Source organism: Schistocerca americana, chromosome 10 (assembly GCF_021461395.2).
Source record: "Schistocerca americana isolate TAMUIC-IGC-003095 chromosome 10, iqSchAmer2.1, whole genome shotgun sequence".
NCBI classification, from domain to species: Eukaryota; Metazoa; Arthropoda; class Insecta; order Orthoptera; family Acrididae; genus Schistocerca; species Schistocerca americana.
The window spans coordinates 146,384,579-146,400,874 of NC_060128.1; the positions used below are offsets into that span (position 1 = coordinate 146,384,579).

Below are 16,296 nucleotides of genomic sequence, written 5' to 3' on the forward strand. Positions count from 1 at the left end.
TGGGAGGGCGACATCACAAAGCAATCAAGAGCGACATGAATCTGGATAACCAGATACTATAATGCCTGGACGAGGCCTTGTGAGATAATTGATGATTCGGTAACGATGATGGTCTGATGATGTGATGATGACGGTCTGATGAAGATGTGACGACGGTGATCAGATAACGATGAATGAATGATGATGAACTGATTTCGGGTAATGACTTCATGATGGATGATGATAAAGACAGTAATTTTAATGTAAACAAGTTTAAAAATGACATTTGGCTCTGAGCACTATGGGACTTAATACCTGAGGTCATCAGTCCCCTAGAACTTAGAACTACTTAAAACTAACTAACCTAAGGACATCACACACACCCATACCCGAGGCAGGATTCGAACCTGCGACCGTAGCGGTCGCGCGTTTCCAGACTGAAGCTCCTAGAACCGCTCGGCCGCACCGGCCAGCTAAAATGACATTTACCAGTAGTCTGAAGACGGGTATGATGCAAATCTCCATGTTCATCTAACCTGTGCAAGCGTCATTTCTGCTTAAATAATACAACTTATTAACTGTTGACTATGGTCAGAACCATGGCCCGTTAGTTCTGTATCGGCAGGAATCTGTCGACTTCGGCGCGACAGTGTACTGTGTCTGGCTGCTGACAACATTGGCCCACTATAGTACGTGTGTGTACTATAACCATTACAAAGTGCTAGTAAGCGCATGACAAGTGCTAGCACTGTCTGTCGAACGCGCGTATTTTCCCCCCAGCACATCCTCTCCCCCTTGGCTTTCTATCGGCTGGGATCCCGTGGGCAGAGCTTCCTTCCTTCACTCCCCACCAACCGCTGAGAATTCAGTCGCGACGTTGTGAATAAACTACACACCCATTTGAACATCCTTATTGTTCTCCTCCATCTACAATTCCCCCACTCCTGAACCTATAACAAAACTGACTATCATTTCGTTTAGTCCAGTTCTTTACGCCCAATTCGATTTCCTAATTATTTCTTCTTAATTCTATCTATCCGTATAATCTTCGGTATTCTATAGCACAACACCTCGAAAGCTTGTGTTCCTTTCTTGTATGTGTTTATTATTCATGTTTCACTAGCGTGTATGACTGCGCTCCAGACAAATACTGTTCGAAGGTTTCCTAACATTTTAATATATTTTCTGTATTAATATCTATTTCGTGCGCTTTGCCGACCGGCGATATCACAGTGGTGTCGTGCGCGAAATAGCGGTCAATGGCCAACGACAGCACACTGGTGTCGTGTGCATAGTACCGCTCAGTGGCCGGCGACACCACAGTGGTGTCGTGAGCATAGTATCGGACAGAGGCCGGTGACAGCACTTTAGTATATTTTTCTTTCTGTTGGTATTTTGCTTAGGTAACAATGAGTTACACACATCAAGTTTTTTGTTTTTAAGGACCTGTGCACTTTCATCATGGCAGACGAAAGAGATTATACAATTATTTACGATGAATGCGCGGACGTCTTGTCTGACGTTCCGGACGACTTGGACGACTGGGAAGAAGACACTGGATATCAAAAAAATGGAAAGTGAAGCAGAATCGTTGGAAGATAGTGAAATACGTCCAAGACGAATTCGGCGAACGCCACTGTTGCCAACTGATTCAGAGAATCACACGAAGAAGACAGACTATGATTTACTGAGGACCAATAATAAATTTGGAGGATCGCCGGGTCCACACGTATTTCCCAAAGACACACAGAGCGTCGTGGATATCGTAGAATTACGTATTGGGAACGATTTATTTGAATATATTAGGAACGAAAGGAACAAGTATTACAGTCAAAATTGTAATAGAAGGAAACTGCATAAACAAAATGTCAAATTTGTCAACGTTACGGGACCCGAACATAGAAAATGGTTTGCGCTTGCTATCCTTATCGGAATTGTAAAAAAGCAAGGATCGCTGATTACTAGTCAAAGAATCCGTTGATTCGATAATTCGCAAAACGATGTCCCGCAACGAATTCAGAAAAATATTATTTTACATTTTTCCAACAATAAACCGGATAATGCCCACCGGCTTTTTGAAGTGCAATTCGTAATTGATTTTTTCCAAAAAGTTTAAAGAAACAATCTAAGTCAAAACATCTAAATTGATGAAGGAATGATACCGTGGCGTGGACAGTTAAATTTTGAAGTTTACAATCCGTCGAAAATTACGAAATATGGCATACTCATTCGGATGCTGTGTGATTCGAGCACGGGATGCATTTCCTCATTCAAGATATATTCCGGCGCTGGACAACCATTAGCAAAAACAGTGATGGAACTACTGACGCCTTCTTATGGAAAGTGGCAACACCTCTACATGGATAATTATTGTAACACTGTAGAACTTGCAGAGAAGTTATTTGAAAAGAAAATTCGAGTTTGTGGAACGATATGGCAAAATAGAGGATTTCCGGAAAAATTAGTGCGCGCAAAAGTCAATGTGTTTGAAGCTTGTCATCAACGGAAAGGTGACAAGCGGCCGGCGACAAGCCAAGTAATCCGAATTAGCGCTGCCGAAGCCAAGCGAATAAATTTCTACGAGACGTGCGGACGGCAAAGTGTTAATATTCTCTAATTTGGCAATCACACGTTGCCGCCAACAGAGCAAAATGCTTACTTTGTGTATCTCATTTACTGATCTAAGAGAGGTGTTCAGTAGGTACGTTTCCCTATTTTACAAAAACATTGCACACAATTTATCATTCTGAAACAGTTTTATTGACACTGTACAATGATTCTGCTACTTTTCTACAGAGTCATGTTTTTCCAAGCATTTCTAGTTACGTGACAAGTTTTTCCAAACCAGTGCTGTACCAGGTCGGATACTGTGCTCGCCTTGAGGAATCTGCGAACTGCCATCAGAAAAAAGAACGAGCTGGGCTTTTGTACCGCAAAGTTATCTTGCTCGGCCTTATACAGCAAGAGTGATCCAGCGCAGCTCGAAAGATTCATCTGGGAAGTGTTCCCGCGTCGTCTATATCCAACACGTCTTCCCCCCAAACGATTTTCACATGTTCGCTGAACTCAAAGATCGTCGTGGAAGTAAGCACCTCAACATCGATAATGAAGTCACATCAACAGTGAACAGCTGGTTACGAGCACAGGATCCGATGTGGTACAAGTCTGGCTTGGAAAAAATTCTATTTCGTCACCAAAAATGCTTGTAAAAACATGGCGACTATGTAGAAAAGTAGCAGAAGCACTGCACAAAGTCAGCAAAATTATTTCAACATGATACATTGTGTGTAGCGTTCTTTATGTAACAGGAAAACTTATTTGAGACGCCCGCTAAAGCCGCTGGGCAGAACAGGTAATAGAATTGTGGAAAGGGCCAAGGGTTGAGGTCAGTTTCTGCTTCTAATTGTCATTTATTGTAATTTTAATAACCTTTACAACCAAAGCGGCACATAGCCGAATCTTTACCGAATGCAGCTCTTTCACGGCTGAAGGCCTCGAACAAGAAATCTTAATCTAAAAATCCAATTAAGACAGGAATAAAACAATTTAAAGAAGCAACATATATAAGGCGCAATACCAATGGATGAGGGCCACAGTTAAACTTCAAAATTTTAAAATATATTACCATAATCTTTAAAGGCAGAAGGCTGCAGTGTTTAAGCTTGAAGGATAAATGTAAATATTAGTTTTCAAAATTTTAAGAAAACAAACAAGTAACCATAAGCCTAAAATTTAAAATAACTGACAACAGATAAACACCAGTGGCAGTCAGAAGGCCTCCAGGGAGGTCGGTCTGCCCTCGTTCACTTAGGTGAGACAGGTGGTGAGCCCAGCTATACTTGATCCGTCGGAACCCAACCAGGGGACAGCCACAGACCGATCGACACAACGACTTGTTTCCCGTGAATCAGTACTAGAGAACTCAAACCGGCAATGTTACAAACGTGATAACCCACAATGGAGTATGTATTAGCTCTCAAAATTGCACACCATGTTGGACAGCGACAACTGGTGAGGAGAGGACGCTGTCTGAAATTACGTTAGTGCCCAGGGCAGGTAATCAGAACACTAACGGCCCCAAGACAAACTTCCACTGGCGTGCTCAAATCGTAGTCGACCAAATCAGTTAATTGCAGCGCATGGCAGCTAAATCTCAGCAGTAGAACCACTCTGTGTTACTCACCGGAAAACCTCCCCAACAGCAAACCACCAAAGCGAACTACCACAACATGAATAGACGTGGCTTGGGTAGCTGAAACCACTACTCAACTTTGACGTCCTGGGTCGGCGAACCACGAAGCTCGTAGCGATCGGACAGCTCCACACACGCTCTGATACTGCGCAGGGGCTGCCAGCGGCCCCAGCAGACTGCACCGCACGGAGATAACTTCCCTGGTCCGGAGCAACCGACCGACTGATTCCAGATCCCCTTTGCCGGAAACTATATGCACCAAACCAAAGAAGTACACGGCGCAAATATCGATACACATCACTGCTGCCACACGTAGAAGGAAGAACCACGACGTAACCGCGACAAGGGCGGAAAACCAAACACGATAGGCAACATCAAGTATAGTGTAAGCTAAGGAGCGCCGTGATCCCGTGGTTAGCGTGCGCAGCTGCGGAACGAGAGGCCCTTGCTTCAAGTCTTCCCTCGAGTGAAAAGTTTACTTTCCTTATTTTCGCAAAGTTATGATCTGTCCGTTCGTTCATTGACGTCTCTGTTCACTGTAATAAGTTTAGTGTCTGTGTTTAGCGACCGCACCGCAAAACCGTCCGATTAGTAGACGAAAGGACGTGCCTCTCCAATGGGAACCGAAAATATTAGATCGCAAGGTCATAGGTCAACCGATTCCTCCACAGGAAAACACGTCAGATAACTGTCTGAAAATAAAAATTTAAACTTTTCACTCGAAGGCAGACTTGAACCAAGGACCTTTCGTTCCACAGCTCCGCACTCTAACCACGGGACCACGGCGCTCCTGAGCCTATATGTCCTTGTTTAGCATATCTTGCGCATGGACTACTCAGTTTGTATATTTTGCTTATTTTTTTCATAGTTCCATACAACTTCTTCCTGTTTTCTCGATTGATCTGTGTTCAATTTTTCAAGGCCTATCCACTGTGCCAACTTATAACTAAACCTGAGGGGGTTCCCTTGTTAGTAATTTCTTCAGCTTAGCGTGTTTTAATTACACAACATTTTATCGTTCTTGTCTTACTGTGGTTATTCATCTTACAGCCTCTTTTAGAAAGGACAGTATTTCCCACTCGATTTGTTGTAAATACATTTATTAACAATCGCGACCTCGGCCTATTAAGGCTTCTCAAGCGCTAGATGTAAGAACAGTCCAAGCAGAAAAAACTATTTCTAAAATGATGTCGTTCCGTGGACGGAACTAAACATAAAATAAACTGTATACTTATATGGATATGGCGCGTGTTCTTTCGGACATGTCCGAAAGTACAGACACCATATCCATATAAGTATACAGGGTGTTATAAAAAGGTACGGCCAAACTTTCAGGAAACATTCCTCACACACAAATAAAGAAAAGATGTTATGTGTACATGTGTCCGGAAACGCTTAATTTCCATGTTAGAGCTCATTTTAGTTTGTTCTTCCACCTACGCTCAATGGAGCACGTTATGATGATTTCATACGGGGTACTCTACCTGTGCTGCTAGAACATGTGCCTTTACAAGTACGGCACAACACGCGGTTCATGCACGATGGAGCTCCTGCACATTTCAGTATAAGTGTTCGTACGCTTCTCAACAACAGATTCGGTGAGCGATGGATTGGTAGAGGCGGACCAATTGCATGGTCTGCACGCTCTCCTGACCTCAACCCTCTTGACTCATTTATGGGGGCATTTGAAAGCTCTTGTGTAGCAACCCCGGTACCACATGTAGAGACTCTTCGTGCTCGTATTGTGGACGGCTGTGATACAATACGCCATTCTCCAGGGCTGCATCAGCGCATCAGGGATTCCGTGCGACGGAGGGTGGATGCATGTATCATCGCTAACGGAGGACATTTTGAACATTTCCTGTAACAAAGTGTTTGAAGTCACGCTGGTACGTTCTGTTGCTGTGTGTTTCCATTCCATGATTAATGTGATTTGAAGAGAAGTAATAAAATGAGCTCTAACATGGAAAGTAAGCGTTTCCGGACACATGTCCACATAACATATTTTCTTTCTTTGTGTGTGAGGAATGTTTCCTAAATGTTTGGCCGTACCTTTTTGTAGCACCCTGTATATTTGTGACAACACCAGCCATGACCTCCTCCTCCTGTGCGGATGAACACGTATTCCCCCAACTCTTACGGGACTCGTTAAAAATGTCTTCCACGAGCAATAAGTGTGTTGGGGTGGGACATTGCGAATGTAGTGTGAGGACATACAAGGTGAGAATGTGGATCTCGCGGGAGGGGTGCGCGAGATAGTCCCTGCATTCGCGCTATCCTCTGTACCCTCGGTGGCTCGTATGGATAGAGCGTCTGCCATTTCAGCAGGAGATTCCGAGTTCGAGTCCCGGTCGGGGCACACATTTTCACCTTCACAACTTTAGGAATTTAAAACTCTGCAACGACAAAAGGCAGAGCTAAGCACTATCTGTCGGCGAATTAAGGGAGCTATAAAGTTTCATTTAGTTGTACATTTGTTCGCTTGAGGCGCTGTTGACTAGCTAAGATGGCGACCGCTCAACAGAAAGCTTTTTGTGTTATTGTGTACGGCAGAAGTGAATCGACGACAGTTGCTCAGCGTGCATTTTGAACGAAGTATGGTGTTAAACTTCCTGATAGGTGGTGTATTAAACGTTGGTATAAACAGTTTACAGAGAATGGGTGTTTGTGCAAAGGGAAAAGTTCTGGACGGCCGAGAACGAGTGATGAAAATGTAGCACGCATCCAGCAAGCATTTGTTCGCAGCCCAGGAAAATCGACTCGCAGAGCTAGCAGAGAGCTGCAAATTCCACAATCAACTGTGTGGAGAGTTCTACGAAAAAGGTTAGTTATGAAACCTGAACGTCAACTACCCGAGGCGATGGATTGGCCGCCAGGCAGCCCGTGACAGAGCACTTCATCACTGGCCTCCAAGAAGCCCTGATCTTACCCCCTGCGATTTTTTCTTATGGGGGTATGTTAAGGATATGGTGTTTCGGCCACCTCTCCCAGCCACCATTGATGATTTGAAACGAGAAATAACAGCAGCTATCCAAACTGTTACGCCTGATATGCTACAGAGAGTGTGGAACGAGTTGGAGTATCGGGTTGATATTGCTCGTGTGTCTGGAGGGGGCCATATTGAACATCTCTGAACTTGTTTTTGAGTGAAAAAAAAACCTTTTTAAATACTCTTTGTAATGATGTATAACAGAAGGTTATATTATGTTTCTTTCATTAAATACAGATTTTTAAAGTTGTGGTATTCTTTTTGAATCACCCTGTATATCAACGCCCGTTAGCAGCTGAAGGTATTAATGTAATTCTAATTTCGTTAAAATAAACTGCTTTTCCAAGGGCTTTGCCGCCTACAGCAGTTATACTATCGTAGTCAAACCTGAAAGCTCGGATTTGTTCTTCTTGAACTTTTATTGCGTTTTCAAATGTCTGCTTAGTTTCCTTTACTGGTTTCTCAGTGTACAGACTGAATAAAACATGGTTCAGACTGCCACACTTTCTCCCTCCCTTTCGAATCGCTGCCTCGTTCTCATACACTTCCACTACTATGATTGCAGTCTGATTTCTATACAAGCCACCAGAAAAATTTCGCTGCCTGAATGTTGTTACACGGTAACTTCATAATTCCAAACAGTGTACTCCGCTCTTCACCGATCTTTCTTCTTCTTGTTCCAGGTCTTGACCCGTGTCTTCACGAGTTATTTCTGATGTGGCGATGTTGGTGGAAGTGGCTGGCCGGGTGGCGTTCCTTACGCCACCTTTTCCACTGAGATGGAAACTGTCTACCGTTTAGTGTTATTTATTTATTGCCTGTTTAGCCTGATCAGACTAAAGGTTTAAGGCCCCCTCTTACATCTGACCATCAACAACATATACAAAAATATGTTACATATCACATAATAATAAATTGTATTAATACTAAGATTAATAATAATAATAATAATAATAATAATAATAATAATAATAATAAAACACGTTCCCACATACAAGTATGCACCACAAAATGTACTGGAGAACGATGAATACAAATTATACTGGAACAGAACCATTATAACAGATAAAACAACACCACACAACAAACATGACATCATACTCACCAATAAAAAGAAGAAATTAACACAACTAATTGAAATATCCATATCCAATACAACAAATATACAAAAGAAAACAGGAGAAAAAATTGAAAAATACATCCAACTGGCTGAGGAAGTCAAGGACATGTGGCATCTGGATAAATTTGACATTATACCAATTATACTATCAACTACAGGAGTCATACCACAAAATATCCACCAGTACATCAATGCAATACAGCTACATCCAAACGTATACATACAACTACAGAAATCCGTAATTATTGATACACGTTCAATTACCCGAAAGTTCCTAAATGCAATGTAACATATACCGTACAGTTAAAAAGAAGTCACACTTGATCAAGGTCCGTGTCACTTTCCATTTGTGACCAGACATAACGTCTGAGAAAAGAAAGAAATAATAATAATGATAAAATAATGGAGGAATTAAGAATGATGAACTTGTTATGTAATAACTAGCTCGGTAACAATAAATTGCATTGTTAACAAAAAGTAATACTGTGCAATAATATTAGTAAATAAGGGAAGCATTAAGACTGATTTTGATTAGATTGGTATTAGAAGAAGTGGAAAGATAATGAAAGAGGAGTGGACTGAAAAGTAACAACGGCTGCTAGGAAAGAAGAGGTCTCAAAAAAAAAAAAAGGATAAGAGCAGTCAAAAGGAAGTTTGAAAGAAACCAGGAATCACTAATTGAAGAAGACTTCCAACTTCCAGAAGAACAATACTAGTAACTTCTACACTGGAGAGCCAAACAAACTGGTACACTACTTAATATCGTGTAGGGTACCCGAGTATGCAGAAGTGCCGCAACACGACGTGGCATGGACTCGACTAATGTCTGAAGTAGTGCTGAAGGGAACTGCACCATGAATCCTGCAGGGCTGTCCTTAAATCCGTAAGAGTACGGGGAAATATTCTCAATAATGTCCATGTCTAGGTAGTTTGGTGGCCAGCGGAAGTGTTTAAAATCCGAAGAGTGTTACTGGAGCCACTCTGTAGCAATTCTGGACGTGTGGGGTGTTGCACTGTTCTGCTGGAATTGCCCAAGTCCGCCGGAATGCACAGTGGCCGTGAATGGATGCAGGTGATCAAACAGGATGCTTACGTACGTGTCACCTGTCAGAGTCGTATCTAGACGTATCAGGGGTCCCATAACACTCCAACAGCACACGCTCCACACCACTACAGAGCCTCCACCAGCTTGAACAGTCCCCTACCGACATGTGGGGTCCATGGATTCATGAGGTTGTCTCCATTCATGAGGTTGTCTCCATTCATGAGGTTGTCTCCATTCATGAGGTTGTCCCATACACTTTCATCTGTTCGATACAATTTGAAACGAGACTCGTCCGACCAGACAACATGTTTCCAGTTAGCAGTCCAATGTCGGTGTTGACGGGCCCAGGCGAGGCGTAAAGCTTTATGTCCTGCAGTCATCAGGGGTACACGAGTGGGCCTTCGGCTCCGAAAGCCAATATCGATGTTTCGTTGAATGGTTCGTACTCTGGCACTTGTTGGAAAATGGAAATGAGCGTTTGGCATCGTTGGCCGGGAGGCCCAATCCGGGGAAGTTCGGCCGCCATGTGCACGTCTTATTTCAGCCAACACCACATTGGGCGACTTGCGCGCTGACGCTTCTTGATGGCCCAACATTGACATCTGCAGCAATTTGCGGAAGGGTTGCACTTCTGTCACGTTGAACGATTTTTGTCAGTCGTCGTTGGTCCCGTTTTTGCAGAATCTTTTTCTGGCCGCAGCGATGTCGATTTGATGTTTTAGTGGATTCGTGATATCTATGGTACACTCGTGAAATGGTCGTACGGGAAAATCCACACTTCATTGTTATCTCGGAGATGCTGTGCCCCATCGCTCGTGCCCCGACTATAACACCACGTTCAAACTCACTTAAATCTAGATGACCCGCCATTGTAGCAGCAGTAACCGATACAACAAATAAGTCAGACACTTGTTGTCTTATATAGGCATTGCCGACCGTAGCGCCGTGTTACGTCTGTTTACGTATCTCTGTATTTGAATACGCATGCCCATACCAATTTCTTTGGCGCTTCAGTGTATAATATTTGTAAACGTACCAAACACCTACCTTGTGCTTCAAGAAAGAAGGCGGAAAATTAGCTCTAAACAACAAAGAAAACGGAAATATTAGCAATCTGTTTCAGTAAGTTGTTAAATTGTGAGGAACTAAGAGTAAACTTCCCAGAACAAAATAAGAGGATACACTCACACAAACTCAGAACCACCCAGAATGGCTGAAATCCAAAATATCATTAAAGATCTGAAGAATGACAAGGCCTCCGGGAAACAATCAGTAACTGCTGAAATGTAGAAAATTGCAAATGCGGGAACAGCCAAGAAGCTACATCGAATCTTTCAAAAAATTTGGGGAACAGAAGCTATGCTAGAAGACTGGAAAACAGCATTAATTCACCCAATCCACTAAAAAGGAGATAAAACTGACCCCAACAACTATAGCAGACTATTCCTCCTTCCAATTACTAACAAAAATCTTTCAAAAGCATTAAAAAATAGGCCTGAAAGCCAACTGGATTACCAATCGGGAAAGTATCAAGGAGGGTTTAGAAAAGGACGACCCTGTATTGGACAAACTTTAAATCTGAAATTCGTAATCAGGTATAGAAGAACGAGATCTAAAAGCATTTATCTAACATTTGTAGACTTCAGAGGAGGACAATTCAATTGACAGGAAAACATTATTCAACACCTTGGAAGAGTTTGGAGCTGATAACAAATCAGTGGCAATCATAGAAGACGCACTAACAAACACAAAATGCACAATTAAATTTTTAGGCGAAACCTCCAAGGATTATGAAATCAAAACTGGCGTAAGGCTGGGAGATGGACTGTCGCCACTGCTATGTGCTAGAAAGGTAATCGGAGAATCGAAGAAAATAACAGGAGGCGGAGGAGGAATTAGAAGAATCCAATTGACAGAAAAGGGGACAGTCTGAGTTCTGATTGTCTGGCTTTTACGGATGACCTTGCCATCTTTGCCGGATTTATAGTAGATGCAACAATGCAGATAAATCTCTTACGAGAGACAGCTTCAAAAAGCAGGCCTACACATATCTTTCGAAAAAACAGAGTACATGACAGACATGAAGGAGGCACCGTAATATATGGTACCTGATTATGACAGAATGAAAAAGGCTACAAAATTTAAATATCTAGGTGAAATAATACAACCAAATGCTTTAGACAAAGAAGCTAATCTAGCAAGTGCAAGGAAAATGAAGGTGGCTTTTCAACGAACAAAAAAACCTGTATAACAAGAAATCTATTTCCATAAATGCGGAACTTCGACACATCGATACTGTCAGTAAAACAGAATGCTTCAGAATACCTTCCATTAAATACAGCCAAACAATCAGATTAAATAGAAAAGAAGGAAAGGAAGCTAATTAGGGAAACCTTGGGAACAAAATATGAGAATGGGAAATGGAAATTAAGAAGTAATAAAGTAGTTCACGAAAAAATAGAGCGAATGTCAGACACAATGAGAAATAGAAGAATTGCATTCTACAGTCACTTGAAAAGGCTAGATGGAAATATGTAACAAAAAGAATTTTTAACTTCTTTCCCAGAAACCGCAAAACATCAATGACGCGAATAAAAGAAGTTACAGCAGACCTGAGGGAAATGGAAATAATGGAGGAAGAAATAAAAGAAAGAGAAAAGTTCAGATCAAGAGTAAAAGGTTTCATGGACTTCCAGGAGGAAACAAAGAAAGAAGACAGGTGCAGTATGGACAGAAGAAAGAAGAGAAAAATATGGGGAAAGAATGAAAAAGTACTGGAAAGAAAGAAAGGTGAAACGAAAGACTACGTAAGTTATTTTATGTGGTCGTTAGCAGGCAAAACCAATTTTAAAAAATTGTGATAATAGGAGGTGGGCCATTAGCTGTCTTTTGAAGTTTGAAAGGATTTCAGTCTCTCCAAAATTTTAGGAAGATTGTTCTGAAGTCGAGTTCCTGACACAAAAAAAGATTTAGAGAACCTGGCAGTATTGTGTAGTGGTACAGAGATGATTTTAATTTAGTGAGAACGAATATTTCTGCTGTGTTGTTCGGACAGTAGTGTAAGGGATGAAGATGCAGACTGAGAAAATGATGCAGCAGCGACACAGTATAACAACATCTACGCTCGTCGTTACGTATTCAAGATAACTGTTCACAGGCAGGAGTGATATGGTCGAAACAACGTACATCACAAATGTGTCACACACAACCATTTATCGCCTGTTCCAACCGTCGTGATATCTCATAGTAATCTCCTTGGAGAGTAAGATAGTCATAATAGTGTTATGCATAGGTGTGGGAACGTTTTCTAAATGATTGTGAATCGTGTAACTGGACGAAACCTTGGTAGCAACAGATATTCACGTAGTCGTATGTGGAAAACCGGCTAAAAAACACATCCAGGCTGGCCAGCACACCGACACTCGTCGTTAAATTTCCTTGATATAATAAAATTCCGCGAATCGCCAATGCCGACCGGTGTGGCCGAGCGGTTCTAGGCGCTTCAGTCTGGAACCGCGCGACTGCTACGGTCGCAGGTTCGAATCCTGCCACGGGCATGGATGTGTGTGGTGTCCTTAGGTTAGTTAGGTTTAAGTTCTAGGGGACTGATGATCTCAGATGTTAAGTCCCATAGTGCTCAGAGCCATTTGAACCATTTTTTTTTGAATCGCCAATAACAGCATTTCCTACGAAAGGAGAGGCCCGTATTCGACACGATTTGGTTCTGGCCACGGTTTTAATGTAAAAGAGGAAAATCATCGAGTGTTCGCGTACTAAACGTCCAAATGATTCTCTCTGAGAAGATGGCTTGCATGTGGGCTCGTGTTGCGTTGTTTATAAAAGTAGACATAACATTTCTTTGACTCACAAATCAGCTTGTAAGCTACCGGCTTTGTTTGGGCGTGACCTCTACTTCCTCGTACCGTTTCGTCTTTCGTAAGGTTGATGTCGGAAGACTTTTCATCTCTCTGTCCGAAGACACGCTCATTAAATTACTTGTACTTACCTCCATCAGGAATATTAAATGGAGCTCCATAAATTAAAGATCAAACTGCAGCTCACATCTCGGGCAGATGAATTATTCTTTTGGAACCCAAGACTTTTATGTAATCACCCACAGTTCCTGATTGTATTAGCCAGTCAATATTTGTTTCTGTTGACAGCAGCCTTTCTTTGTCACAGACGTGACTCGTTCCCACAACTATTTAATTAGCCTCAGACCGTTTTTATCTTGTGTCTGAGGCATATTTAAAAATTTAGTGCCTAGCTAGAGATGGCTGTGAATAACTGAGAAGTGTCGGGGATCACCAACAAGGAGAGATGTACAAAAGCCTTGCTTCCGGTGGTCGGGAGCGCAGTGACGTCAGATCCGGCACGTGGGAGGCGACTGCGGCCATGGCAGCGGTGCGGGACCCAGCGGTCAGTCTCCGCAGGCACGCTTCGCTCTATTCACTAGCGGAGAATACGGTTCGAGGTAACGGGCGATAGAGTCAACAGAGATGCGATGGCAAACGATGCCTGCGAAGAAGGACCTCCCGGGAATGATCAGCCCCAGAGTAATGGACATTTCGTGACGATTGGTAATCTGTGCCAGAACATCATACTTGTCGTGACCATCTGCCTAGGCTGGTAGCTCGTCTGAGGATGGCTCCAGACTCTTAAATTTCCACTGTCGCTGTTTAGCTATCTCTCAGCTTCGAACAAACGTCCATTGCCACTGCTACCAATTGATTCCGAGGATGCACAGTACACTGTGCAGTGGAGTGTGTGCCGGTTTGAAAGTTCCTCGCCGACTGAAATTCTGTGCCAGACTGGGACTTGAAACCGGAATAAGGTATCCAACCACACTACCCACGACCCTCCATTATAGCTTCACTACCGCCGGTTTGGAAGATAGGAGATGAAGTTCCGACGGAAGTTAAGTCGTGAACGTGAACCGTGGGTCGTGCTTGGATACGTTAGTCGGTGGAGCACTGGCCCGGGGAAGCAAAGGTCCAAGGTTCGAGCCCTGGTCCGGCACTCACATTCCATCGGATACGAACTTCGAAATATATATATTTTTAATTATCTACATCTACATCCATACTCCGCAAGCCACCTGACTCTGTGTGGCGGAGGGTACCCTGAGTACCTCAATAGGTTCTCCCTTCTATTCCAGTCTCGTATTGTTCGTGGAAAGAAAGATTATCGGTATGCCTCTGTGTGGGCTCTAATTTCTCTGATTTTATCCTCGTGGTCTCTCCGAGAGATATACGTAGGACATAGCAATATACTGCTTGACTATCATCTCCGTAACGCTTTCGCGATTACTAAATGATCCTGTAACGAAGCGCGCAGCTCTCCGTTGGACCTTCTCTATCTCGTCTATCAACCCTATCTGGTACGATCCCACACTGGTGAGCAATATTCAAGCAGTGGCCGAACAAGTGTACTGCAGACTACTTCCTTTGTTTTTGGATTGCATTTCCTTAGGATTTTTCCAACGAATTTCAGTTTGGCATCTGCTTTACCGCCGGCCGGAGTGGCCGAGAGGATCTAGGCGCTACAGTCTAGAACTGCGCGACCGCTACGATCGCAGGTTCGAATCCTGCCTGGGGTATGGATGTCTGTGATGTCCTTAGGTTAGTTAGGTTTAAGTAGTTCTAAGTTCTAGGGGGCTGATGACCTCAGAAGTTAAGTCCCATAGTGCTCAGAGCCATTTGAGCCATCTGCTTTACCGACAATCAACTTTATATGACAATTCCATTTTAATTCACTGCTAATGCCTACTCCCAGACAATTTATGGAATTAACTGCTTCCAGTTGCTGACCTGCTACATAGTAGCTAATTGATAAGGGATCTTTCTATGTAATCGCAGCACACTACACTTGTCTACATTGAGATTCAATTGCCATTCCCTGCACCATGCGTCAATTCGCTGCAGATCCTCCTGCATTTCAGTACAATTTTCCATTGTTACAACATCTCGATACACCACAGCATCATCTGCAAAAAGCCTCAGTGAACTTCCGACGTTATCCACAAGGTCATTTATGTATATTGTGAACAGCAACGGTCCTACGACACTCCCCTGCGGCACACCTGAAATCACTCTTACTTCAGAAGACTTCTTTCCATTGAGAATGACATGTTGCGTTCTGTTATCTAGGAACTCTTCAGTCCAATCACACAATCGGTCTGATAGTCCATATGCTCTTATTTTGTTCATTAAACGACTGTGGGGAACTGTATATACTACCTCCGCCCTGCGATGCTACCCACGGTAAACAGTTATTCCCAAAGAAATGTTAATACCGAAATTCATTATACACACATATGCGTAATCACAAAAGTTAAGTTTTGGTGGTACCGAGGCGCTGGTCATTTGCGGTAGAGCAAACCGCGTGATGTCGAAAAAGTTTAAAAAAGAGGCACCAAGTTTTGAGTCGATGGGCCAAGCTGACAGAATACATTTCGCTCACGACTCTCTCATTTACTTAAAGAAAAAAAATATTATGCACTCTGGAAGCGAATTACAAAATGAGCCAACAGAGGGAGTAAATCATTTCATGACTGTTTTCGACGTGCATAACACGGAAAAGGTTTCTCTTTGTATCATAATCAAATCCAGCTTCATGAAAAAGCTACCACGTTCTCCATGTAAAGGTGCGACGTCTCTGTCGTTCAACATTTAAATAACACCATCGTTTTGATTCTTCAAGCGTCTCAGAAGCTATAAGACACGCCTGACGCTCAGAGGCTAAAGTGCAATGGGCTTGTATGAAATTGTGGATTAAACTGTTTGAGGATTGTATAATTACGTTGTAACGTCTTATGTAGGACATACTAAACAATAAAAGCACTTCCACAAATATGATACAGTTCAGAAGTCAAAGAGTATATAGATTTTTCTAAGAGTAATTATTGTTCCATATTTCGCGTTATATTGCTCAAATCAATAACTGTGTTGTACTAACTTTAAAAGTAGCCA

General features: G+C 42.6%; 1 protein-coding gene across 1 annotated transcript in view; it reads left to right on the forward strand.

Annotated features, from left to right (window-relative positions):
- Nucleotides 1-13,645: 13,645 nt before the first annotated feature.
- The window catches only part of LOC124552314, an 80,544-nt gene continuing 77,893 nt past the window's right edge, over nucleotides 13,646-16,296 (forward strand). The window contains exon 1 of the mRNA XM_047126587.1: nucleotides 13,646-13,744. Within this exon, the coding sequence (XP_046982543.1) occupies nucleotides 13,646-13,744 (99 nt within the window). The remainder of the gene's footprint in view (nucleotides 13,745-16,296) is intronic.